The 12,341-nt window shown below is 43.9% G+C and overlaps 1 protein-coding gene across 2 annotated transcripts in view; it reads left to right on the plus strand.

Moving 5' to 3' along the window:
• The window catches only part of VPS54 (VPS54, GARP complex subunit), a 43,249-nt gene extending 31,125 nt beyond the window's left edge, over positions 1-12,124 (plus strand). For both annotated transcript variants that reach the window (XM_021389818.1, XM_021389819.1), the window contains 8 exons: positions 235-298; positions 1,787-1,892; positions 4,583-4,670; positions 6,204-6,325; positions 6,434-6,514; positions 9,450-9,557; positions 10,464-10,558; positions 11,511-12,124. In XM_021389818.1, the coding sequence (XP_021245493.1) occupies positions 235-298; positions 1,787-1,892; positions 4,583-4,670; positions 6,204-6,325; positions 6,434-6,514; positions 9,450-9,557; positions 10,464-10,558; positions 11,511-11,616 (770 nt within the window). In that variant the 3' untranslated portion in view covers positions 11,617-12,124. The remainder of the gene's footprint in view (positions 1-234; positions 299-1,786; positions 1,893-4,582; positions 4,671-6,203; positions 6,326-6,433; positions 6,515-9,449; positions 9,558-10,463; positions 10,559-11,510) is intronic.

Here is a 12,341-nt window from a genome sequence, read left to right on the forward strand (position 1 = left end):
GACTTTGGGAGATTTTTGATGTAAAATCCCGTCTGCATTCCAGTAGATATGACCGATAAGGTTGCTTATTAATTATAATGAGTGACACAGTTTTTAAAATAGAGCAGTATTCCAAAGATTGATTCACTGCTTTCAAACTTGAGCAAGGGAATGCCTGATTTGTAGAAATTAGCATTTTTTTTATACTAGTTCTTCATTCAACTCATCCTTTTCCTTTATTTCTAAAATGTTTAGGTACTGAAGAAAGGAAGCCAACTGAATTCCTTATTGTTGAAGGACAGAAATATGCAACAGTTGGGTAAGAGGTGCTTTTTCCTTAGCAGCGGGTTAGCTGGCAACTGTGTTGGGGTAGAACTGTGATGAATACTAATAGCTCTAGCAATCTTATTTAAATAAAAATAAAACCTTTCCTTGCACAGAATAGTTTCCTTTAAGTTCTGCAACAGTTTTAAAGCATCACAAGCTCTTCTGAATATTAATATACTGTTTCTTCTCTGAAAGACTAGACTGAAATTTATGGTTTCGTTTGATTTTTGCAACTTTCTCTTGAAGACACTTGTTCGTGAAAATATAGATTTATTGTCATAGCATATTGTTTTTATTTCTCACAGTGTAGGTTGTCTCTGGCAAAGTACAAACATCCTCTACTGAACGATTGCTTATCTTACTCAGAATAGGAACTATAAGATAAGGACTATCTCAGAAACTGTAATCCATATTTCTTGGTAGCCTGATTGCTTTGAGTTTGAAAGTAGTTTCTTGTAGCTGGCTGTCTCACTAGCTTTAAAGATATTTTAAAATATGTAGTACTCCCATATTTCTTTCATTCAAAAGCGTTCTGTGTTTCCAGAGACAGAGAGGCTTAAGAGTTAAATATGCATGGGAATGTTTGGGTTTTTTTAGAAGGGAATAAAACCTGGAGGATCTCACTCTCTAGAGTCCTAACATGATTTACTCCAAACTTAAACAGAAAAGTGCTGGTGTACATAGTCTTTGACCAGCTTTCGTTTCATGAGTTGCTTCGTGATGATGTGCCATTGTTCAATTAGAAACAAGCTGGTGGTTCAGAACTGGTAAGGTGGTTCAGGTCAAGTAAGAGTGTTTGAACATGCTTCAAAGGATGAAGTTTGCTCACTAGACTGTGTATTTGATAGTTAATCTCTGCTCATTTGGAACTATATTTTTAGCTCTGTGAACCAATCGTCAGCTTCACGTTGATCAAAAATGCTGTTCTGCACACTGTTATGTACATTTTCATTGTATTTAATCAAATGCGTTCACCAAAAAAAGCCTAGATGTTCCCCCAGAATTCTCCAGATGTTTATTTGCAGTGATTGATCTCTCTTTTTGACTCCTCAGTACCCACTGCATCCTTTTCAGTAGTTATTGTTTGCTATAGGCTATGCTATTTTTTGTACTTGCTCCAAGTTGGCCAGTTGGACAGTATTATAAGAAAGGAGCTTTAGATTTTTCCCAGATGACATCTGCATGGAGACTTCTAGTTCCACAGTAATTATTTTGGGAGATGAAAAGGTTATGCTAATGAACGTCAGAGGCTTTCTCACCTATATGTTAAGTACTTTTTCTACACACTGTCCTCTGAAACAGGTATTCTTTATCTATCTTTTTTTTTGTTCCACTTGTACCTCAGATCAGTTAAGGGGTGTTCTTAATGCTCTAATCTCCAGCATTAGGTAGCTTTCTATCAGTGTGACTGGCCTGCTTGTAATTTTCTGACATCTTCTGTGCACTGAGATAACGTATTTGGCTGCTTCCTCTCTTGTAGGACAGTATTGCTGTTAATAAGAATAATCCTCGAGTACTGCCAGTGCGTGGATAACATTCCTTCCATCACCACCGACATGCTCACCCGCCTGTCTGATTTACTGAAGGTATGACTCCAAATGTGCTGTCTCTGCCAGCTAAGAGTATTCAGGGCAGCGAACATGTCTTACTCTAATGCTTCACGTGCTTTTGCAATTTGATGAAAATGATGCAAATTATCTAGAAACGATTGCGTTTGTTACTGTGCCATAAGGTAGGCTTTTAAGCTAAGAGCACTGAAGGTGCAATTTGCTGTGTCCAGAAGGCAGTCGTTCCTCTTGTTCACCAGGAATGGTTTGAAATCCCATCTTGTAGTGTTTGTCATGGCTGCCTGTCCTTCAGGCGGGATGTAGGATTAATGCTGCTGACAAAGAAGCAATTTGATTCCAGATGTCATGGAGATCTGTCTGTGTTCAGGAAGGAAACTAGTCCCTCAATTTCTACAAGTCAGTAGAAGCATGGAAAGTAGCATGGGATGAAACTGCTGCTGTAAAGTGTAAAGCTGATCAAAGACCAGGCCTTTTTCATTTCTTTCTTCTCTAGAGAAGAGAAACCTGATAGAGCACATACTGCAAGGTGATACAAAGGAACAGTAATAAAAGGAGCGCTTGACTGTAACTAAAAACTTGCTTGTGCATCCAAAGCCTTCCATTAAATTATTTCAAGGTTTTCACATCTGTCTTTGCCCACACAGATGATATCAGGTATTAGAGTTCTGAACATAAACATGATGGATAGAAAACAACAGTCTACACTGCCAAAGTGTATTTTACATCAGGGGAGTGAAAGGGTGGAAACATACCTGGAGAGACGGGCCTTTAAATAGTGTCCTTCTGTTGGTTGTCCTGATCTGAATAACCAGATACAGGAACTGTAGTCATCATTCATGTTCATCCACAAACCGTCCCTCTTAAATACCCTCCAAGGAGAATCCAGTCAGTCTGGGACTGGAGAGGTTCCTCCTTCTACCTCATTCTCAAGCTGCTGCTCCACACAGCAGCACCTTTGTGCAGGCAGGCAGAGCAGCAGCTGCCTCAGACTTAAACACATCTGCATCTGCATTACTTCTTTCTCCCTTCCATTTCTTGTTATTGCTCAAGGTAAATGATTGATGTTTTATTGCCCAAGCATCACGTGCAGTTTGATTGTTGTAGTTCCTGTCTCTGTGACCATCAGAGAGGTGACAAGGACAGCTCACAAAAACAAAAGCACGCTTTTTTATGCTTTGGACAAAATAAGAGCCACTCAAAGGTGTCCTTGCAGGTCACTACCATTTATTTGACAAATGTCAAAGCTAGAAGGTTTTGAAGGTAGCAAGAGTACTTTGTGATTGGAAGCTGTAAAGTGGTTCCTGGATGATGAAATTTGGGCTGTGGCTGTAACTGGACTGAAATGACACCTATGGATGAACAAAAGCACAGTCATCATGGCTGGAGTTTAGCTGGCACAGACGAAGGTTTGCAGCAAAAGTGCCAGAATGCAGAAATGCTTTCCTCCAAGCAGTCACAAGGAGGAGGTATTGCTCTAACCTAAGCTAAATACCTTGGAGAGCTGAGGCTGTGTAGGATGACTGTCTTTGGCTCAGTGGATCTACTTATGAAGTCCACCAGGAGGCACAAGAAAGGGTCTTGCTTTTCAGGAGGAAGAGAGGAAGTCAATGTCAAACAGCTTCACATCCTGACCTCTGTCCAAAAGCAGAGTAGGTGATGCCACTGTCAGGAACCACATGTAGCTCGGGTTCCATTGTGAGCACTAGGTCTGGGTTGCTCTTCTGGCCCCAGACCCACCACTGCATTCACAGTACATCCTCTGCAGTTCTGAGTTCTGCGACTAACTTCAGGCAATAGCCAGAAAAATCATTTCCTAGTTTTACACAGGGAAGGTTGAAATTTTGGGTTTGTTCTCATGTTGTCATGAATCAGGACCTGCGTAGCAGAATGGTGACCCTCCCCCCCAAAAATAGGAACTATGTGCAAGGGAAATGCTCTGTGTTGTAGAGAGAAGCTGAAGGGCAACCTTGCCACAATTTCTTGTGAATCTTTCTTCAGGTACAGGAAGAAAGGATCAGCTCTTGGTGGGCTTAGCCTCCAGATTTCCAATCCCATGCCACTAGTGCAGCTGCATTCAAACGTGAGCCCTGGAACTCCTGCTGTCCCTTTAGAGCAGGGGTCAGGGACAACAGCAGTGGTTTTTCCATCTCTGCTGCAGTGTGCAACCCAGTCTGGGGTGTCTTGGGTCTTGAGCTGGGTCAAGGAACAGAATTCCTGACTAAGACAGAATATGCAAAGAGGAGCTCTCTTACTGTCCCAGAGACCCCAATCCTGTGTGCATTTAATAACATTTTTCTCATGGAGCTACATTTGGAAGATCAAGTCACGAGTCTTCTAATACACCTGAAATTCCTGTAGCGCTGCTTTTTGACGTGGCTTAACGTTTTCTGTGTGGCATTTCTTAGATTTCCATGTTCTGTAGTGTAAGTAACACAAATTCAGCCACCTCAGCAGTAGTGAGACTGATGCTTTCAAGTTTCCTGTAAGGTAAGCAGTGTGAAAGGTGTGGAGCCAGAGGTAGAATTCTTCTGATGTTTTCCATTCCGGTATTACACTTCTACTTTGTCCACTCTACTGTAGCTCTTTAGATTTTTAAGTAGCAGGATATTTTTAATAGCAGTATTTCTACTTCCTTTTGATGAAGGGAGCATACATCTGCAGACACAGTCAGTGTATGTTTTCATAATCTTTTTTTTTATGTCTCATAGTATTTCAACTCTCGAAGTTGCCAGCTGGTGCTTGGAGCCGGTGCATTACAAGTTGTTGGATTGAAAACAATCACTACAAAAAATCTAGGTATGTGTTTCTGTCTTTAAGACATCAAATGTTGTGCTCCTGCCTATTTAAAAAAAAAAAAAATCCACTAAACACTTAAGGATGAGCTATGTTTGTGTTGTGGTGCTTTGTGTGGAATACAGGGTGATAAAACCTTGCTTGTTTGAGGATAAAACATGCACAAAAGCTAACTTGCCTGTGCAAGAGATGCATGAAAATCCATGCAATCCCTTTGCTGTCTACCAGACTGCTTCGACTATAAAGCTCCACTGTGTTAGGTTGGCGGGTTTGCCATGAAAATGTTTTGACTGTGGGAAGCTGCAGTTACTCTTCCATTGGTGACTTTGGCATGCGTGTGAGCTGTGTAATGCTTGGATCCGGAGATGGGCGGTGTAGGCAGAGGGCTCAGCCAAACACCAGCCTCCCCCTGTGTTTTGCTGAGCTATGCTGTCCTGTCTGCCCTATGGCACTGTTTTGGAACAGTGTGTCTACAGACAGCTTCTGTGGGTTGTAACCACACGTCGGTAAAGCACAACATGATTTCAGTGGGTGGCTGTGAATCAAATAGTAAGTCTTTATGTGGTTGGGTGTCTCGGTGCAGTCAGGTAAATTAGGGCTCTGTGTGCAGAATCCAAACTCAGATTTGAGCTTTAGATTGTGCAGCTGTTCAGCTGAATTGACAGCCCAAAGCTACGTGCCTGGGCTGCTCCAGCTGCTGCAGAAGCAAAGGAGAGCCAAGTGCACAGCTCCATGCTGCAGGAAAGCATGATAGTTGTACTCAAGGAACCCCTCCTCCAAGTTTTAAACAGCCATCTGAAATGAAGAGCCTTTGGCAATGGGTTGAGGCAAATGCCTCAGCCTCCAGTTCCTGTGTTTCAGGGTGCACTGATTACCAGCTGAGGTCAGCTTGAGGAAGGTGGGTTCGGAGACTCTCCCTAGGGGGTCACTGGCTGTAGTGTTGCAGCAGGCACAATGAGCAGAGAGAAGCTGGGTCCAGCTCTTGGCTCCAGGCTTGGCCAGCACAGTGACCACACTGGCACAAGCGCATCCTGCTGCCGGCTCTGGCCCTGTGTGCTCAGGAGCAGCTCAGTGCTGGGAACCCTGAGGGGCACTCAGGCAGGAGCTGGCTCCAGGCAGCTCGGTGCTGGCAGGGCAGCGTGTTTGTGTACATCCTTCAGGGGAGAAATGTTGGTGCCTTGGGAATGTGGCCGCCGAGGTTAGGTAGCTGCTGAGTCAGGTCCTCTGAGATTGCTCTGATGTCTGCGTGTGCTCAGGGCTCCAAATGTCAAGTAGACACTTAAGGCCTCTTGTAAAATTAGTCCCTTACTCTGTATGTTACTGCAACTGGGTGTGAATAGCCAGGTGACAGTGTGGCTTCTTCACTGGGTGGGGTCCTCAGTGGAAATAAATGCTTATCTTCTCCCTTGTATTTTTTTTTAAAGCACATTAAATTGTGTTAGATCTATCTTAATCATGTTAAAGGAGATGCAGCCTCTACGGAATGACTCTTCTTGTGTACTAATTGTTTTTCCTCTCTCACTTTTGGATTTACAGCCCTTTCTTCACGTTGCCTACAGCTAATCGTACACTACATTCCTATTATCAGGGCTCATTTTGAAGCTCGGCTGCAGCCAAAGCAGTTTAGCATGCTCAGGCACTTTGACCACATTACGAAGGTAACTCTTTTGACATTTCCTAATTAAGCAGGAAGTTCTGCTTTTTAGTTGTGCTCTGAAAAATATGAACGTTATTAGATAATAAATAAAACCTTTTTCTTATTACAGGATTATCACGACCACATAGCTGAAATCTCAGCAAAGCTCGTTGCCATAATGGATAGCTTATTTGACAAACTGTTATCCAAGGTAATGACTTACAGAAATAATTAGACACTCTAAATTGCAATTGGAAGTCTCGCTGTATAGTGCCTAGATGTTTCAAATGAAACCTTGAACTTTCTTCATTAGTTGTTGTTTGAACTCTTCTGTATACACAGAGCTCTGTGCTGCACTCGTGCATTTCTGATTGCGACACTTGTCACATGGGCATCATTTGTCTTCCCCCACTCCCTCCCCCAGAATTGTTCCTTTGCTTCTGTACCAGATGTGCTTGGGCTGGTGCAGATGCTCTGCCGTGTAGGAACTGAACCAGTCTCCTCCTCTGGGCAGTGCTTCCACCCACAGCTCATCTGCAGCCAGGCTGCCGCCGCCTCCTCCCTCTCCCCAGAAGCTGGTTCTCCTTCCCTGCTCTTCCTGATGGTGCCTCATTTCCTGCAGCTGAGGAAAAAGCAAAAACTGCTGAGGGGGCAGAGTTTTCTGCGAGGAAGGATCAAACCATTGCTAGGGCTGCAGGCTTGGAGAGTGCAAGTCTGCACTCAGAGGGTCCTGCTGTGCAGCAGAGCTGATAGCTGTGCCTTTAAATGCTCTTAGTGCTTTATGAATGTCTGTCAGCTGAACTGATTGGTCCTGGGCAGGATCCAGTTCCTGGCTCACCTATAGGCAGAGAACACTGCACTCCTTGGGGCTGTGGAAGGGACTGCCCCAAGGTGGGGCCTGCTGGGCTTGCTAATCTGATGGAGAAAGTGTATGAGCTCTTAAAGCTTAGTGGTTTGCTTTGGGTCTTAAGCTGTTGTTGTGTTTACACTTGTAAAAAGGCATTTATCCCCTCTTCTATGGATGCAAACAGTGCTCTGTTCCCTGTGCAAAATAGCACTTCTTTGTAGAAATGTGGTTTTCTGATCACTTTTTGTCATCATTCTCTTGAAAATGAAATGCAAGAATTTTGGTTAACGATACTAACCAAGTTAGCCCACAGCATGTCAGTAACACTGTTTTTGTTTTTGATGGTAATTCAGTATCCACCCCCTGCTGTCCTTCCATATTTCCAGCCTGTTCACCTCTTGTGAGCTGGCAGGAGATAAGAACTGAGAATATTCCTGTATTTTAAAGGCCTGGAAAGGCTTGAGTGAGAGTGGCTGGTTCATGTGAATGCAACCCACAGAGGACAGAAGAGGAGACCATGTGTTGGTTTGCCTCCCTTCCTAACATTTCCCATAATTTGGTTCATCTTGTTCCTGCAGTGATGAAATCTTGGCACTGAAGGCAGCGAAGAACATAAAAACTTGGGAAATTTGCAAGTGGGCAAAGCGTGCCACCATCTTCTTTGAGCGGCTTATGGATAAAGTGGCCATCTGCTTTTAAGTGTGCAAATCTGAAAGGATGAGCGAGTGAGTTTCATGGCAGTGCCACGTCTAACGTGGTTTAAAACCAAACAAACTGCAGAGTCTAGAAGGCACACTGCTTTGTACGAGAGGAACGGTTTAGCCCAGTCATTACACTGCTGGCCTGGTCCTTGGGCAGTGTGAGCATGTTGCCTTTGTTTCTCTGAGCCCCGTGGAGCTGGAGCCGTGCTCACACCATCCCACAGCAATGAGGCCGTGTGCTCTGCGCGGATCCTGGCATCTCTGTTGGCTTTGGCACAGAGTTAAAACAAGAAGGGGTGGTATAACAGTTCTAAAAACCCTTCTTTTTAAATTGATTAGAAAAGGACGCGTGTTGATGGAAAAAATCCATGTGGAATTCTTAGCTTCGCTTGCAGCTTGCTGCCTTGTGACTGTCTGGAAAGAAGAGCAGTAAATTTGTCTGATCTCTTGTGGTGTTACCTGCTGTTGACCTTAGCTGGGGATGGAAACGGGCAGCTACTTGCAGGGCTGGGCTCATGTTTCTTCCTGTTGCTGCTGTTACCCTGTCACAATGAGGAGTTTGTCTGGAGTCCCGCAGGAGCCATTGCTGCAGCTTGCCAGTTCCCTTTGGCTTTGTACCGTACTGGTGAACTGTAAGTCATTGGTTGCCCAACTCTAATGTCCTGAGGCACAATCCCACATGCTGTGCGGAGAGCAGGGCTCCTGGAATAATAAGCACTGTGTTTCTGCTCCTTCTCCTGTTAGTCATTGGTTTGGCTTCTCCTTAAAGGCTTTCTGAGAACTTCCCATTTTGCTCCCCCCATTTCATCTCCCACTCGGGCAAGCTTTGTTCTCTTTCACAATTCAGACCAGCACACAGGCGAGCATCTCCTTCTGTTTCTTAGAGCTAATGAGTCAGCTCTTCCTCTGAATCGGGCGAGTCTCTGTGGGGAAGTGTCGCCCTTCTTGGAAGGGAGATAGCGAAGGTGACCATGGGTGTTTAACCCAGGCCTAGGCCAGCACAGCCTCTCCACCAGGAACTGAGGCGCTGGCTTTGCCGCCAGCACAGTTTTTCCAGGTACTTTGAAAATCACATTCCAGTCTTCCCATTGGGTGGGGACGTAAATAACCTTAGAGAAGCAGATTCCTCTGGTGGAGTGCTGGGGGTGCATTCATCAGAGGTAGAATTGTGTGTCGGTCAGGGACTTGGTGGAGAGATGACCCCAAAGGTGGCAGCTAGCAGGGTGCACTGCGGGCATCTCTGCAGCTGTTAGGGATTGTTTGCGTGGGCCTGTAACTCAGGGGGCAAAAATCATGAGCAAGGAGAAGCAACGAAAACTAACAAAGATGAATAAAGGTGGAAATGTTCAGATTTCATCCTGGTTTGAGTGTGACTGCTAATAAGGCAGGAATTGCTAAAAGATGGATTGTGTGATGACCCTTGGGTGAATAGCACCAGACTGTGCCCAGTGCCCCTTTCCATCTGTGGTATGCTAAATGAGCCTTGATTCACGATAGCAGCAGCAGCACGGAGCTTCCAGTAGCTGCTGGAAATTCTCCTATATAAACTGCTCTACGGGGACAGAAAGGAGTGTAACTGGTTTTGCTTTTATTTCCAGTATGAAGTGAAAGCTCCTGTTCCTTCAGCATGCTTCAGGAATATCTGCAAGCAAATGGCAAAGATGCATGAAGCTATATACGATCTCCTTCCTGAGGAACAAACTCAGGTGAGCGTTACTTTTGAAATCCATATAACACCTCTCTTGCAAACGCACTCTGTAACAAGAGAGACTTCTGCTTTATCTGCTGGGAGTGGGAATTTTGAGTTGGCAAAACCTCCACACCAGAGCAGTTGGCAGCAGTCATGTTCAGACAGCTCGGTGTGAACTGAAGTCAGCATTTGGATGTGAAGGGAGAGCAGTGGGGTGCACAAAGTGACCTGACTGATTCCAGCATTCGGAGCTGCAGTTGAGTATCTAGAGAAGAGAATATTCCATTTGGGAACTGGTGTTGAAATCCTATGCAACAGACAGTATGCTGTGGCTCAGATACAGCCCCTGTTCGGAATTCTTCTGTCACACTGCTCAAAGAGGGTGGGTTCTGAAGGTTCCAAATGTATTATGCAGCTAGATTGTACCAGATGGCCTTTTTCAGTATTTTGCTGCAGTTAGTGCTACTGCAGAGTTGTAAATCTAAGGACAGGAAGGACTGATAGAGTTGCTGAATGTGCTGAGTTGTAGTTTCTCTTTTACGCTAAATTAAATGTTCCCTTCAGATTGCTTTTTGCACTTCCTCTTGGAAAAAAAAAAAAGACTTAAATGGTTATAGTTCAGGAAAAAGATTAATTCTCTTCTAGCAGTTCCTAGATGCTTCAGACAACAGGGAAGAAAAATAAATAAATAAAACTGTCCTTTAAGTGCAACATGTAAGAAATGAGCAAGAGTGTGTTCTGTCCTGTATGTGAGGATATATTGTAGTGGCCAGCTAGACTAGGAGGCGGAAGGCCTGGCAGATGGGAAAAGCACATGAATTGCATGAACAAAACGGAAGGTTAGTGGGAGTTCAGATGTTTGCAGTGTATTCTTTGTAGGCGATGGAATGGCTCCTCATTTGGTTTGGTTTGTTTCTTCTAGATGTTGTTTTTAAGAATTAATGCAAGCTACAAACTTCATCTGAAGAGGCAGCTGGCCCACCTAAATGTAGTTAATGACGGAGGACCTCAGAATGGGTCAGTATCCTTTTTTTTTTCTTTTTACTGATTAATTTAAATAGGCAGGCGTTGTCTTATCCAAGAATTTGTAGGAGAATGCAGCCACACTCCACGTTTCAGTATTTGTTCGGAGCTTTCCAACACTGAAGAACATGACTTGTGCCTTTCCATAGTAACTATGGGAATGCGGTCAGCTTGCTAAGAGATTGGGGAGCCGGGCATTGAATTCAGTCAGCCTACCCTCATGCAAAGCATTGTCTTAGATTGAAAGAAGACAGAGAAAGAAGTTAGTAAATGTTCTGAAATGTTGCTGGAATGAGGAATACTTTTGTTCCTGTCCAAATTGATTGATTCTTGTCTTGCTTAAGCTTATTCACCCTTGTCTTCTCTGTTAGTTTATCTGAAATGGTTTTCTGTATTTATGGTGTAGTTGCAGATAACACCAAGTTGCTTAGTAAAAGATGTGTAAGCCAGCAAGCTTACTGAATAGCAGTGAGGCCACAGCAGCTCAAGCTGAAATTAGAGCACCCAGGGTGTGTTGTTTGCGTGTTTCATCTGTCCTGAATCATGTGCTGTCATGTCTTCGTGCTGCTGCCTTCATTCTTGTGTAATGCTTGCAGCTGGAGGGCCTAAAAAGGTCCCTTTTGGAGAACAGGGTCCTCTGATACACCAGACTGCATTTCTGTCACCCCCAGCTGAATTTTCAGAACTTGCTCTTCCCTTCCCTAACAGCTAGCTTTTACATCAGGCAGTCATCCCAAGTTGTATACTCTTGCTCTTTTAAGATAAACCCTTTTCAGAGCATTGAGTTTTGAACTGATACTTAACATACTTAATCCAATCACAGTATTTAAAGATGTACTGTTGCAATTGTTTGCCTGGTTCATGAATCACCTCTGGTGGACTTTCTAAAACTGGGAGGCAGATTCGTTAAGCTCAGGTGCTAACCTTAGTGCATGTTTCAATGCAGACTGGTTACGTCAGATGTAGCTTTCTACACTGGAAACCTTCAAGCTCTGAAAGGCCTTAACAACTTAGACCTAAACATGGCTGAAATTTGGGAGCAGAAGAGGTGATAATCCACTGGGAGCAGTCGCTTGGCTCTGACAACAGACCGACTTTCTTCTAAGAAGCGTGACGACTGTGAGGTGAATACTGAAGAACAGAGTCCAAGAAAGGACACTATTGATAGCCGGGGAAACTAGGCTCAGAGTGAGCTGCAGGGAGTGATCTTTCAGTGTCCTTCAGCAAGAAACAAGTGATCAGCTGTCTGTGCAATGTTTTTCGTTCTCTCTGGAAACAGACTCAGGTTTCTTTGGACCAAATCCAAAAGAACACATAGCTGTAACACAGCTGTAGTTGTCTAGAATGCTCTGTATATCTTTATATTAAAAAGATGCTTTGCATTTCTTCTAGTGCAATGGAATTCACATGGTGTCCCACCTTATTTAATGATGGTACAACATAAAAATCTTGCAGTTGGAACTCTGTAGAAAATGTTTTTCTCTATAAAACTATACTGTTCTAAAATTTATTTTTTTACAGAACTTTATATGAATAAATGTCTTTTGCTTGCATATAGGATTCAGAGTTGTTAGGGAGCAGTCCTGTTTCAGGGTATTTCTCGCAGCTGGGCTCCACGCTGCCGGCTGAGGAGGAGACTTTCTAAAAACGCGCCTGTTCACTGAAGCCATTACCACAGGATGGATTTGTGCAGTGATTGGAACCTGCAGAAAGTAAAAAGGCTGATGTGTGGATGGCTTCCTGCGGCTACCCAACCACTGACTGGGCACTGCCATTT

Source organism: Numida meleagris, chromosome 3, assembly GCF_002078875.1.
Source record: "Numida meleagris isolate 19003 breed g44 Domestic line chromosome 3, NumMel1.0, whole genome shotgun sequence".
Classification (NCBI taxonomy): domain Eukaryota; kingdom Metazoa; phylum Chordata; class Aves; order Galliformes; family Numididae; genus Numida; species Numida meleagris.